This window comes from Cynoglossus semilaevis, chromosome 13, assembly GCF_000523025.1.
Source record: "Cynoglossus semilaevis isolate Cse_v1.0 chromosome 13, Cse_v1.0, whole genome shotgun sequence".
Taxonomy (NCBI): Eukaryota; Metazoa; Chordata; class Actinopteri; order Pleuronectiformes; family Cynoglossidae; genus Cynoglossus; species Cynoglossus semilaevis.
Window position 1 is genome coordinate 17426157 of NC_024319.1, and position 15236 is coordinate 17441392.

General features: G+C 38.0%; 2 protein-coding genes across 6 annotated transcripts in view; one reads left to right on the forward strand and one right to left on the reverse strand.

Annotated features, from left to right (window-relative positions):
* Positions 1-4360: 4360 nt before the first annotated feature.
* bola1 (bolA family member 1) lies at positions 4361-6085 on the forward strand. 4 transcript variants are annotated; one of them, XM_008323988.3, is made up of 2 exons: positions 4361-4445; positions 5491-6085. In XM_008323988.3, exon 2 carries the CDS (start codon positions 5516-5518, stop codon positions 5966-5968), a length of 453 nt encoding a protein of 150 aa, XP_008322210.1. In that variant the 5' UTR covers positions 4361-4445; positions 5491-5515; the 3' UTR covers positions 5969-6085. The 4 variants fall into 4 exon arrangements, with proteins under 4 accessions (XP_008322210.1, XP_024917471.1, XP_024917470.1 ...); XM_025061703.1 differs by having other exon boundaries at positions 4384-4445; positions 5539-6085; XM_025061702.1 differs by having other exon boundaries at positions 4430-4567; positions 5539-6085.
* A 989-nt stretch (positions 6086-7074) lies between these two features.
* The window catches only part of sv2a (synaptic vesicle glycoprotein 2A), a 24368-nt gene continuing 16206 nt past the window's right edge, over positions 7075-15236 (reverse strand). For both annotated transcript variants that reach the window (XM_008323996.3, XM_025061701.1), the window contains 3 exons: positions 13170-13376; positions 12186-12345; positions 7075-11202 (listed from right to left, as the gene is read on the reverse strand). In XM_008323996.3, coding sequence (XP_008322218.1) covers positions 11019-11202; positions 12186-12345; positions 13170-13376 — 551 coding nt within the window. In that variant the 3' untranslated portion in view covers positions 7075-11018. The remainder of the gene's footprint in view (positions 11203-12185; positions 12346-13169; positions 13377-15236) is intronic.

Consider the following 15236-nt stretch of genomic DNA (forward strand, 5'->3'; position numbering starts at 1 on the left):
TCACATGTCCTACTGATTTCTCTGAATTGTGACGTTGAACCGAGTCGTCGTCTCTGCTATTGTTTCACATGTTGATTTCCTCTATTTGGCTACTTTTAACAATAGCTGGATAGTGATTGTCTTTTAACAGCAGGGTTATTACATGTCTTACTAACATTAAAATACTATAAGAGCATTGCAAAAATCTTCACTTATATAGCATTTTCTAAGTCCCGATTAGGAATCGCTTGGTGCAACTTTTTCACATCCAAAGCCAGTACTGCAACTTGGAGTATCTGCCGACACCTATGCGATATCTTTTTTCCTACAGCATGCTACGGCCAGCTGTTGCTGGGGCAACGGTGTCCCAGTTTACGGCACTTAGCGCAAAGTTACTTTAAGTTGAGCATTTGGGCTAGGGTATTGGATTATACAGACTATAGTTGTTTTTTTATGTTTGGATGGTGGATAGATGGATAGATGGATGGATGAATGATGGATAGATGGATGGATGGGTGGGTGGATAGATAGATAGATAGATGGATGGATGGATGGATGGATGGCTAGATGGATGGATGATGGGGATGATGGATGGGTGGATAGATGGATAGATAGGATGATGGATGGGTGGATAGATGGATAGATGGATGGATGATGGATGATGGATAGATAGATGGCTAGATGGGTGGATGATGGGGATGGATGGTTAGATAGATAGATAGGTAGATAGATATATAGATAGATAGATAGGTAGATAGATATATAGATAGATAGATAGATGGATAGATGGAGGGATGGATAGATGGAGGATGGGGATGGCTGGATGGATGGATGATAGATAGATGGATAGATGGAGGGATGGATAGATAGATAGATAGGTAGATAGATATATAGATAGATAGATAGGTAGATAGATATATAGATAGATAGATAGGTAGATAGATATATAGATAGATAGATAGGTAGATAGATATATAGATAGATAGATAGGTAGATAGATATATAGATAGATAGATAGATAGGTAGATAGATATATAGATAGATAGATAGAGAGATGGATGGATGGAGGATGGATAAGAACACTGCCCTTCCTTCTGAGCTCCATTCACCCCAACACTGACAAGTACACACCAGATTCCGATATCAACACCCTTAGCTGAGATAACTAAAAAAAAAGGTCACTCACAGAAAGACAAGACTGTAAAAAAGATATGATGCGGGCCCCACATTTTCTCGTATCAATGAAGTCACAGCTCATGAGCTTGTTTAGATTTGTTGTCAAGGGTATAAAATTTCAGGTTTCCATAGTTGCCCATTGTTAAGATGCAGGTTGGGCAGGGCATTGCATCATGTCTCAGTTTCACAGCATTATAAGTAGCCTGAATTCCGCTCTCAGAGTCTGCTGCTCGTCCAACCTTTACGAATCGCAGGCTTTTTGCAACATGGACTCATTCATGTTTCTGATGCTGGTTCTTGCGTTGCTTGTTTGCGTTAACTACAGCCAAGGTATTGTTTTAAAAGAAGACAGTAGTGCGATGTGAGAGTATGCTGATGTTTGTAGTATATTTCAAATTTTTTTTTTTCAGGTGTTCCCGAGATAGAAGACAAACCTCTGATGGTTAATCCGCCGCTCACTAATGGTAAGTATTTAAAAAGAAAAGGTACGCTTTTTTTTTGTTTTTTGAATCACATCATTCTCTAAAGCAGCGCTCCCCAACCGTTTCTGCGCCACAGACTGGTTAAATGTCTGAAAATCTTTTCACGGACCGGTCTTTAAGGTGTGGTGGGTTAAATACTAAACTAAATAAAATGATATAACCGGCATAGAAACTGGTATATAGACAGATGCGACGGAGAGAAACCGGTAATCTTTCAAAATAAAATATCGTTCAGAATCAGATAATAAACAAAACGGAAATATCCGGTACCAATTGACCACAGAACAGTGCCGGTCCGCGGCCCCGGGGGTTGGGAACCACTGCTCTAAAGCTATGCTCGGTTTTAGCAGTTCCAAATTTATCATAACTTTTTTTTTTTTTTAATTTATTACAGACTCTGCCCTGGAAGAAATGCTGACAACTGCAAACCCAGTGACAAACCTGAATAATCCAAAGAGGCTGTGTAAATGTAGAGTTGGTAATGCTGTGGATAATGTTGCCACATATAATTGTGCTTATCATTATTTGTAATCAGAGATTAAGTGTTTGTTTTTCCCAAACTCCCCCTTCTCTTTTCTCCTACGTGGATGTGGGTCATCCAGGAAAAGAAGGAGCCATGGTAAATACCCGCTGCCATTGTCAGCGATCTGAACGACACAGGAGAAGAGGAAAAAGACGTGAGTTTACGGAAGCGTATTGCTGCCACACTGAGAGAGAGAAAAAAAAAAAGAAGGCTCAGTTTCACGTTATTACGTGAAACTTATCACGAAATAATGTAAAGTTTCACATTCTCACGTTCACTCAGAATGAGTGAAGATATCGTTGAGATATTGCACTAAATACCAATTTCAAAGTGACAAAACATGACAAATGGATTCAGATATAACCTGTTACAAAGTGCATATTATATCTGCTTCTTGTATAGTCCACATAAACAAACAATTCCTATCAAGAAGCAGTTTTGCACTGTAATATTAAATATTTGGTATATACTGTACACTCAACATAAAAACAATGACAGGGTAATAATAATAAAATAAAATAATTTTTATTTTTATTTTATTTATTTATTTATTTGTATTTATTTGTATTTATTTATTTATTTTTATTTTTATAATAATTTCCCCCAGTGTGGGATCAATCATTTTCAACCTTTCTAAAATAAAAACACCTCAGCTTAATGATTGTACTCTTTTACAGACTTACACGTGTTTAAATACTAAACCTTTTTTTGCTTGATCTTTTTTTTTTTTTGGTGGACCCTGTAGTAACGATATGCCGGAAGAATAAAGGTCTAAGAAAGTGCATCAGGCTTCACAAAGCGAAAGAGAGGATTCAGAGTCCAAGTGTCCCCATATAAACAACGCCACAAAGTCACTCGAACGTCATTCACACTAACGTCATATCCTTTTGAAATAAATAGCTTTGTGTCATTATGTGCTATTCTCTTTTCTTCACATTCAAATAAAATGTAATCACTAAAAAAAAAAACCTGCTCACTCAATGTGTGAATTAATTTTGTTTTCAACAATATTCGTCGAACTTATTCTCCCATTTTGTGTTGTTAGTATAAATCGAATATGATACTGTACATGTACCGTATGATCTGGACTAGAAGTCGCACCAGCCAGATACTGGTACATCCATTGTGCTGACAATCGATTGCTAAGGTCTTCCAGAACGGAAAAAAGACTTACAGTGTTAAACATAAACTAAAAACGGAAATATTTATATTTCGTTGTTCATGTCAAAGAAGTACAGATTTGATTTCAAATCTCTATCTACAGCTCCATCTGATTTGCATTCAAATAACGAGTTAGCTACCGTGAGTTGTAATGAATGATGTATTCAGTATTAGTTTATATTCAGTTTATATCTTGTTTGTTATTGTACTCGTTGTTGAAATGTGCGACACGTACATCAGTCCATTGGCTACGTTTCAATCATATAGCCGCGTCCTCACGTTTGTGTAAATACTGCCCTCGTGTGTTGTGTAAATGTTACTGACATAACTTGACAGCTCAACGCTTCAGTTCTTCTACATATTACTTCTCGGACTATTACTTCGAACCGAGATTAAAATTAAACTTTTGATTGTTCGACATTGTTATAAGTAGCTTTACATTTCTTTCAATTTTGTGATAGCTTCTGTGTGCATGTTAGGGTGCGCGTCAAGCTAAATACACATACACCTCAGCTATGTAGAAGTCAGTCGTACCAACATTTCAATTGACCTCAAGTGTTCTCCTAACATCCCACTGAGAGAAAAAAAAACATAGTGTCCGACCAAAAAAAACAACAACTTTGTGTTCTAGGAGAATTTTGCTCCACAAACGGCAAAGGACAAATAGGTCTCCATTTAACTAATCTTCACAGGCATTATAATGTGTGAGGAAGTGGCTGAATAGTACCTAGTGATGTGTCAAATTAGGAAAATACTTCAAAAGAGCAAAATAAACACACCTATATTCGATATATAATAATATCGAAAAGACTTCAAAAGAGCAAAATAAACACACCTGAAGGTAATGCTGTGGCGCTGTTAGCCTTGCACTGCTATAACAGAGAGACTGAAAATGTTCAAAAACAGTAGTGTCCTCAATTAATAATTGTAAAACAACAAACAAAATAAAAAAAAAATATAAGTTGTAATGTCCCGATAAAGTTAAAGAAAACCCTTGATGATTTGTAACGCGGTTAAAGTACTTGTACGGTAGCAAAGAGTGTTACAACTGCTGTTTTACTAGAGAAGAAGAAACACTTCCGGTTTGGATAGCGTCATTTCCGTACTTCAGAGCTCCAGTTTAGGTAGGTAAGAAGACGGCGGTGCGTTGCGTGTTCAAATTGTGTGTTAAAACAATTCTTTGCTTATAAAAGAATGTACGGTGTTAAGACCGAATAATAATATAGTAATATCGAAGCTGCATATGGTTAGTTTTGAGGCGAATGTAACTGTCAGCACAGTTGTTTATTTCCTTGCTCGAGTGCACCCTAAGTAACCTTGGTATTCATTAGTTAGCATCATTAAACAGTTTATTTAGGTTTAGGGTCTGGACATTAGTAACCCTATCATATTACATCATAAAATGATGTGAGCGATTAACATACTCTTTATGCTGTTCCTGTTACAGAAACCTCTTAACAGTCATCAGAAGTCAAATATATGTAAAAAAAAAAAAAAAAAAAAGGTTTAGTGCACAAATCATACGCAGCCTTGTGTTGTCCACATGCCACACTTAAATTGTAAATCTTAGGTGTCATTTACATAATGTTTTAACCCTTGTAAACTTTAGCCCTGATTAACAAAACGTCAATATTAGCGAGTTGTGTTTAATCTTGCCATGACTCTATACCTTCAGGATTTAATAAGAATTCACCAGTTCCGGTATCGATATCACTTATTGATTAAATATCAATTTCCTTACCAACACTTATTGTATTACATTAGCAGATACTGGTACACAAGCCTAGAGTGCCCTCTAGCTGCTGTAGTGGGAAAATAACAAACGTGTACATTTTCAGCCGGTATCGATATCACTTATTGATTAAATATCAATTTCCTTACCAACACTTATTGTATTACATTAGCAGATACTGGTACACAAGCCTAGAGTGCCCTCTAGCGGCTGTCAGTGGGGAAATAACAAACGTGAAATTATATATTTTTATATATAACTCGCACCTGAGTATAAGTCACAAATCCAGGTTTGGCTTATAGTCCGGAAAATACGGTAATTGATTCCTACTTGGGAGTGAGTTTAAGGGTGACAGTACAATTACCCTTCTTTTTTTCTTTAACATCATTGTTCTTTTTATGTTCAATAAAGCATTTCATCTTTATCCCTTCTCTTAGGTGCTCTCCTTCTGTTCCGTTCTTAATGTTCCCCGCTGTCATCCGCAGTATTTGGCCCGCCTCTGCCCGTCTTGCCATACGCCAACCCCTGGGACACTTTAGACTGCACATGGACCCAGACGTAAGCCGGCCCATTGAGAGGGCTATCAGAACCAAACTGACCGACACACTGAGGCCAGACCACTTGGAAGTGCACAATGAAAGTCACATGCACGCTGTGCCCCCTGGTTCTGAGAGCCACTTCCGCGTGCTGGTCGTGAGCTCCCAGTTTGAAGGATTGCCGCTAATTCAGCGCCATCGTCTGGTTAACGAAACTTTGAAGGATGAGTTGAAGAGCTATGTCCATGCACTGGCAATACAGGCCAAGACTCCTCAGCAGTGGGCCACTAACCCGACCTTAGCCAAAAGCCCACCCTGCATGGGAGGATCAAGGGGAGATAATACTGTAGAGGAGAAACAGAAAGCTGGACGAGAATGAGCTGGTGGACTGTAAAATGTTGGAATCTGCAGGTGAAGGTTATCACTTGAGACTGGATAAAAAAAAGATGGGTTACGGGAGATCATTTTAGAGTTTCTCCATTCATTTTCAGATTGTTTTTCACCAAGGGTTTGCCAAGTGTACAGTTCTGTAATGTCCGCTATGACGGGTTTTTTCCATTCAGAGATAATCTGACAATGTTTCAAAACAACAGGTCGTTCAGACTCTGATACTAACAGAAGAAAGTCTAAAAAAAATGTTTTATTTTGAAAATTTAATGAGCCTTCATTTACCGGTCCGCAGTAACGACTGATACCAGCCGACCAGTCCTTCGTACGAAAAAGGTTGTTCACCGCTGCGCTATGACATTAGCAGGCTATAAGTACATGATATATAATGCACAATGTCTTGACTTGTAAACAGATGTAAACAGATAAGCCGGAACTTGAATCTGTAGAGCTGAAAGCAAACTTGTTGAATATTGTTACATCACATATTGCAATATGACTTGTCGTATATATTGACATATTAAATATTCTAAAAAAAAAAATGTTGTGTGTTTACTGTTGTATTGCTGGCATTTCCACTCACTTTCAGGGCCAGGAAATCCAATCAGCAATCAAAATATTAGCGGGAACTCTGATCTCCAAGTATAGCAGGGAAAATGGAAGGCTACGCACACATTTCTTGTATATAATATATTTTATTAACATTTATCTTGTTTATATTATGTCTTTTTTTATTATTATTTTCAGCCCTGGGGATTTTGGCGTTTTTCTGCATTTACAACAGATGACCACTAGGAGGCAGTGTATTGTATGACACGTTAGGCCACAAGCCGTGGTCTGTGTGAAATTGTGACACATGTATGTAAAAACAACTGCTTTCAAAAAACGGTCAACTGTGACCACTATGCGTTTAGTTTTTTATTTTGCAAAATTTTATTTTATTTTTTTAAATTATTTTGTCAAAAATTAGCTTTAATGAGACCTGTTCCATAAATGGGATACATTTACGGGAGAATAAAAAATATATTTTAATTTAGGTCATTTTGGAAAAGAAATTCAAAAAATTAAATTAAGGAATAAGACCAGAAATGACTGGTATTTATTTTATATTCACATTTTAATTGTTCAGGATTATTGATATCTGATGTCACGAAAGGGTCAATTTCACAACAAAGTGCAAACTCAAATAAAAATCAACAAGGACAAAAAAAAAAAAGAAAAACGAAAAACCAAAACATCTCACGTACCATAAAAACAGAATGAGTAAAGTCACAATGAAGTGAACCGTGATTTATAACTTGAATCGAAGATTACTTCGATAACCTATTCTCACGTACCAAATGCACACACACGTAACAACACATCATGTTCATTTACACATTTCTTTTATGACGAGTTCACATTTTCATAGTGATGATTCCACAAACGGTGCCTGTACACTACAGTTTCTATTACACAATGACAAAACGTGATCAGTTCTTTAGTACACTGACTGAATGGCAGTACATTTTTCCATTGACATGGGCCCTCGGACCCAGGATTGCTTCAGATAGTACAAGTGGTTAGCTTTGCTGTGGTTCAGCATCTTATTAATTCAGTAAGTTTTGCCTTTCACTTAACAAGGTTTTGTAATGTGCTTTTCATTTCTTAAAAACTTCCAACAGGAATAAGACCTAAATCCCCCTCCCCCGCCCCCACCCCATGCTTATTGCTTTGTTACCATTCTGCCCTCAAAATTGGCTGTTGACCAGATAAGACGTTTCACAATTATACAAAAAGACCCTGTAACATAAGCTGCGTTTGCACAAGAGGAACAAACATATAAGAACGTGTGTCTACGAGACTATGGATCCACGATACCGTTCTAATTTCTTCTCATAAAAGGATGAAATGATAAAAGCAAACCAATTTCGTTTTTAATTTTTTTTTTTTACTTCACTTGTTTTTAACTCCGAGGGTAATAAACGTTGCTTTATTTTATACATACATTTATACAGTCCATGTGTGTGTGTTTTTTTTTAACCTGTATTTTAAAGAGTGGCTGTGGCCAAATCTGCTTCTTCCTGTCACTGTCGGATCTGAAAGAATTTCAATTATTGCAACGGCACGCTATTTTTCCTGGATTTTTTTTTATTGTGCTTACTGTGCTCCACGCAAATATTTCCTTAAAGTTTTATTCTTATTAAACTGCATTTCACATACACATTTAAAAAGCCTTTGCTTTTGGCAAATAAAAAAAAAAAAAAGACTTTAATTTTCAATTTGTCCCAAAAGCTAGTACCTTATTTTCCGGGCTATTAGTCGCATTTTTTTTTTTTTTTTCATCCTTTGGCTAGGATGGCGACTTACACTCAGGTGTTACTTATATATTCAAATATATCATTTTCACGTTTGTTATTTTCACACTGACAACCGCTAGAGGGCACTCTAGGCTTAGTGTACCACTATTTGCTACCCCTGTAAGTCGCACTTTTTGTCTTCCTTGGGCTGGTGCGACCTATACTCCTGAGGGACTTATATATGTTTGGGTGTTTTTTTTTTTTTTCCCTTCTTCATTATGCATTTTTTGGCTGGTGCGACTTATACTTTGGAGCGACTTATAGTCCGGAAAACATGGTGAATGGTAAGTAATAATATTTTTACTGTCATTTTCTTTGTAGTTTGTGCATCCTTAACAGATACAGTACCCAGCTTGGCTTCCTGTTTTTTTTTTTTTTTTGTTTTTTTTTTTATAGAATTATGAAGAGTGCCTTATATTCTGTGCAGCTCATGAACTGCATTTTTATACATCAACCGGACTTTATCTTCTAAGTCATATACTTGGTGTGGCTTTATGTCTATGAAGTACATTATGCCTTATGAAAGGAGGATGTAGGGGAAGCAGTGAGTCAACAGTGAGCCACAGTCTGGGAGTCTGCCCCCTATGTGCGGGCTCTGTCACAACAGGACTGAATCAAGAGCAGAGTGACTTATAATAATAATAATAATAATAATAATCTCTATTTTCTATGGACAGAGGGAACAAAGATAGGATCTATATAGTTATTGATCACATTGTTTTTATTTACATATATTCATAGCTATCACACAAAGAGATTTGTAAACTCAGGCCGTATAAAAGAGTTGGCAATAATTCATAAGACAGGTGGGCGTCATGGCAAAACTCAGCGATGCATGACAGACGTCAAATTTCAAATTTACGGCGGGACTGAGTGTGAGATGTGTTGGTCACTGTGGGTGGGACGCGGGGTCCAAAGATTTCATTTTTAACAAAGGTGGGTTGGTCGTTGTGCTTTTTTCCTAAAACCTTTGTCCGGTTTTTTTTTCAGTACCTTCGAGCTAAGTGGCGCAAGAACAAGGCATGACAATGTCGCCGCGGACAAGGCGTTCACCGTTGTGCAACGGTGTAGGCTTAGTGCAATGGGTTGTCTCCTTTAACGCTACTGAATGTATGGCTGATATCCTACAAAATGGCAGTTTGGACAAAGAAAAAAAAAAAAAAACCCTGTCATTATTGTTAACGTTTGAGAAATTGTCCTTTTCTGTTATAATTTATTGGAAATCCTTTCACTCAGGGTGCACTCACGCTAGGGCTGTTGTACCGCACCCGATCATGTTAGCTCAATCCAAGTTCCGATTCCATGGCTAGTGTGAGGGACGACTATTTTGAAGACAAAGCAGCCGTGTGTCTGTTAATTTTTTTTTACGAGGACGGGGATGTCGTAGGGGACTGTTTTTGGACGGCTTTTGTGCTATGTGTGAAATATGTCAATGAGCCCATGGAGGCGGGGGGGGGGTCTCTGGTGGGAATTTAATGGATTAAAAGTTGTGTAGAAATGAAACACAAACACACACACACACACACACAAAAAAACAATATAAAAATACCATTATTTGACATGTACCGTCTTTCGAGTTCTATGTCCCAAAAGACAGTCCAACTTGGAAAAAGTCCGTTTCAGAGAGCTACGTTTAGTGTGGGTGCGTCACTATCTCCTCAAACTTCTATTTGGTCAAATATGTCGTTCTCCCACAGTCCGTGATTATTGCATGACTACGTCTTCCACGTTACACAGAAGAAGGACGTGTTAACTTAATAAATATATAAAAAATAAAATCTTAATTTTTTGTGCTCTATTGTGCAAAAACGAACGAAAACATTTCACCTCACGAACTAAAAATTGGTCACAGTTAATCTTGGCACCTCAAACACCGGTCCAAATTATATTATCAGTTTATATTATCATTATACTTCTGCCTTTTCCCTGCAATGCCCGCATTTCCCCAATAGATGGCGTAGAAAATGCTAAAAACATTTTAGCATTTTTAGCCTTTATGCATGACTTTTACATTTTCATTTATCTTAGTTCACACCAACGCTCCATCTATCTGCTCCTGACCCCGACCCCCCCATGTTCAATTTCAGGACAATTGTGGCCCGCGAGTCTCGTTTTGATGTACTAGCAGTAGTAGTAGTACTAGTAATAGACACGCTTCTAAGGGGAAATATTTTCGCGACCTCTCTTCGTAAATCCTATAAAAATCCGGAATGTGGATGTAATCTACAAAATGGCAGTTTAATTACCAACGCAAGAAGTTAGGCCAAGAAGATCTACGACGTTCCCCGCTCCCATCCTGGTATTATCAGAAAATGTTACGATTGCTTCAGATGTGGTTAAAAAAATTTTTTTTTTAAAAAGTAAGACGTTATGTGAAGGTAGGAGGGGAACTGTGGATCAATCTAAATTCTCTGAACACCAACAACCTCGATGACGTCTCACTTGATTATTACGATTTTGTCCGAAATAACTACAGCTAATTGGTTTCAATTGGCACGTATTAATGTGTTACCATTTATTTACATTTCAACAGAATTCTCTGGCGGGTTATTTGCACAAACCTTGCTGTGTAAATGTATCGGGGGGGGAAAAGGACTTGAGGAGTTTAGGGGATTCTTCAACTGTTCTTCTGCAGCGCCGGGGGACACTACCTCGCGACACCTCTCGCACAGAACGCTTTTTTTTTTTTTTCCCCGCTCCATGCTATTGCAGCACCTGGCCCCGTGTCTCAGGAAGTTTAAGGGCCAAAAAACTGCCAGCCGCCAGCGCCCCCGAGGCAAAGAGGATAGGTACGGCCTTGGTTATGCCGACGAATGACGTGAAGATGCTTATGCCAAGCACGGCTGCTAGTTTACAGAGAGCATTGAGGAAACCAAACGCTGTAGTCCTGGAGGGAAAAGGATACATAAGAGATGTTACACAAAAGAATATGAAACAAATCCCAATGACCGATGATCTCAATATCAGCCGATACTGATATAGCGGGGAAGGTAAGTGTCGCCTGCTCACTAAGGTGATTGGTTAAAGCAGTAATTCTTAATTATTTTCTGTGTCTGGTAATATATTTTTTTTTAACCGTACAATCCCCTGATTGAACAAAATCGATTAATAAAATGAGCTGCAATGCTGCCATCTAGTGGCTTTCACTTTCACCTACGGCCGTTTTTCCCCAAAACTTTTTTTTGTAGGGCACACATCATTTGCCAAAAACCGAGGCATTGCGTAATCAGGTTTTCATTATCGGAGGAAAAACGATTGTTAACGATTCTTACAGATATTATATAATTATGCTAATATCGGGCCAATAATATCATGTCAGCCGATATTATTAGACATCCCTAGTGAACCGTTAAAGTAATAATATATATTTTTTTTTCATTAAAACTTAAAAGTAAAATGTAAAAAAAATAAGCAAAATAACTAAAATGGTCGGAGTGTCAAACTCATTTTCACCGGGGGGGGGGGGCCACATCAGCAATACAGTTCCCCTTAAAGGGCCGGTTGTAAACGGAAGACTGTATAGATGTAACGACTCCATAAGGTATTAATAGATTTTTCTGAAATTGATTATTATTTATTCAAGTTACAAATATTGTCCATTGCTGTGAAATAAAAAAAGAATTTATCAGGTTAAGAAATTCAGCATAATGGACTTTATTATAAGGCAATTCAATGCTTTTTAAACTCCCGTAGGCATTTGGGCCTTGAGTTTGACACGTGCTTTACGAAATACCACAAAATGTTTTTTTTCCCCATTGAACTAGACAGAAACGGCCGGCGTATTTCTCATGCAAACTAACTTTGACAGTATTGCCCAAATTTACTTTTTCAATTTCATTTTTTTTTCTGTTTCAATTTTTTTTTATCTACCTCTTGTCAGAGGGGTAGAGCTCGACAGTGAGCACATCCAGGGCGTTCCAGGAGGCTATGCTGATTCCACCGAACAGACACAGCAGAGCAATCATGGCTGACTCGCTGTTGCCAAAGGACAGCAAGAAACAGCTAAAACAAGATATAACACTGGAGCCAGCTGTAGAAAAAAGGGAAGGAGAGAAGCGTCACAATATATACATTTTAACATATCATACAACATTTCAACTATTTTAAACTATGATAAATAATTGTGAGCTAACCGTCGCTACTACCAACATTTCTCCTTTCAAGTGGAGAAAGTGCTTTGAGGTTAAAGGGCAACGCATTCTGTTTACGTTCTGTTCTCAGTGTTATATATAGTCATATATATATATATATATATATATATAGTATAGAAATATATAGTCTTGCTGTTAAACTATTACATTCATTAGATAGATAACTATCTAATGTCTAATGACTATCTAAAGCAGGGGTGTCAACCTCATTACCACCAGGGGGCCACATCAGCAATACAGTTCCCCTTATATATCCCCGTGTAGATCAGGGGTCCCGAACCCCCGGCCCGCGGACCAGTACCAGTCCATAAGTCATAAAAACAGTCATCACAGTAGGACACAGTTAGAAAATGTACTTAATTTTGACTAATTTACTTCATTCAAAAACAGTCATATCCACTTAAAGATAAGGATAATCTGGCAAAAGTTAATCTAATTTTAAATTAATAGATAAATAATTGTGTATATATTCTTTTATCATTAAGATTATATATAGGTTTTATCAATTGTGACTCACGGAGTAAAGGTCCGATTATAAGTATTTTTTACTTCTTCTTACTTATACAAGTGTGTGTGTGCATCATAAGTCGCAATATATTTATATATTTTACACAATTATTTTTTTTTTCGAACAAGAGCTAGAACGTGTCACTAACACGATCAGCCCCCCTTTCCTCTTTGCACCCCCCCGCCCCCCCGTTACCTAACATCCGTAACCGTCCAATCTTGTCCATTAGCAGTGCAGAGACTATGTTGCCTGGCAACACAGCCAAGGTGCCCAGGAAACTGACAAAGTAGACCATGTAGGCATTATTTTCATCGCTGACATCGCTCAGCAAGCAGCCCTCCTTGTTGTGCAGGAAGGTGCTGTTGATAAGCTTGCAGTTGACCAGCCTGTACTTGAAGAGATCTAGACAGAAAGAGGAGAGAAAAGAGGGTATTCCTGGCTCAGTACTTTGCAGTGCAGTACTTTTATTAGTACTCTATGCATCTAAGTACTGTATTTTCCAGAGTATAAGTCACTCTATGGTATAAGTCGCACCAGCACCCTCTAGCGGCTGACTGTGTGAAAATAACGAAGATGTACATTTTCAGTGGGACAGGAGTAGCAGATACTGGTACGCATGCCTACAGTGCCCTCTAGTGGCTGTCAGTGTGAAAATAACAAAGTTGTAAATTTTCAGTGGTACAGGAGTAGCAGATACTGGTACGCAAGCCTAGAGTGCCCTCTAGTGGCTGTCAGTGTGAAAATAACGAACGTAAATTTTCAGTGGTACAGGAGTAGCAGATACTGGGACGCAAGCCTAGAGTGCCCTCTAGTGGCTGTCAGTGTGAAAATAACGAAGATTTAAATTTTCAGTGGTACAGGAGTAGCAGATACTGGGACGCAAGCCTAGAGTGCCCTCTAGTGGCTGTCAGTGTGAAAATAACGAGCGTAAATTTTCAGTGGTACAGGAGTAGCAGATACTGGTACGCATGCCTACAGTGCCCTCTAGTGGCTGTCAGTGTGAAAATAACGAGCGTAAATTTTCAGTGGTACAGGAGTAGCAGATACTGGTACGCATGCCTAGAGTGCCCTCTTGTGGTCAAATGATATATTTAAATATGTAAGTAACGCCACGAGTATAAGTTGCGAACCCGGTCAAAGGATGAAAAAAAGTGCGACTTATATTCTGGAAAATATGGCAATGCACTTCTAAAAACATTAAAGAGCAAGATAGAAGATCTTGAAGGCGGGGATATTTGAAAATGTAAACATCTAGCTAGTACTAAGTGATGAGCTAAGTGGTGAGAAATGATATCCAGTGAAAAACCGATGAGCCAATGTGTGTCTGGCTGTAAAAAAAAACTGTTTTCATGTATGCAGACTACTGCAAAATGGTATCAGTGCATCTCCTGAGCAGCGGTGGCTGCTGGAAGAGTCACTGAGAGACTCGGCTGGGGCAACAGATTGATTTCTGCCATCAGATTTCCCGACGCTGATTGGATACATTTCTGTTGCTATGCAATCTTCTCATGTCAGCAACAGGACAGTAATTGGCTGCGTTGCTGCACTGACAGGATGAGAGGATGACGATTTATATTTTTATTAATGACATGTTACGGTGAATTTTAAACACACCCATACATAAAATAAGTGATTATTGTTTAATTGAAAATGTTTATTAAAAGCTCCCTTTATGAGCTAACCGTCGCTACTACCAACATTTCTCCGTTCAAGTGGAGAAAGTGCTTTGAGATTAAAGGGCAACGCATTCTGTTCACGTTCTGTTCTCAGTGTTATATATAGACATATATATATATATATATATAGTATAGAAATATATAGTCTTGCTGTTAAACTATTACATATCTTAGCTAATGACTATCTAAAGCAGGGGTGTCAACCTCATTACCACCAGGGGGCCACATCAGCAATACAGTTCCCCTTATATATCCCCGTATAGATCAGGGGTCCCGCGGACCAGTACCAGTCCATAAGTCATTTGGTACCGGGTCAGAGTAGGACACAGTTACAAAATGTAATGTAAAGTGTAATTTTAAATTAATAGATCATTCAAATTCTGATACTATCAGAATAGAAGTATATAACAAGTTTTTTTATACTTTTATTTTAAAGAGTTTTATTTTGAAAATGTACCTTACTACTGGTCTGTACTAACGGTCGGTACTGGCTGACCAGTCCTTGGAACAAAAATGGTCAGGGAGCGCTGGTATAGATGTAGCTACTCCATAACAGACTAAAACATGTTTCTGCAATTGATTATTA

Coding starts and splice junctions, on each gene's coding strand:
- bola1 (XM_008323988.3), top strand. CDS start 5,516: ATGTTCCCCGCTGTCATCCGCAGTATTTGGCCCGCCTCTGCCCGTCTT.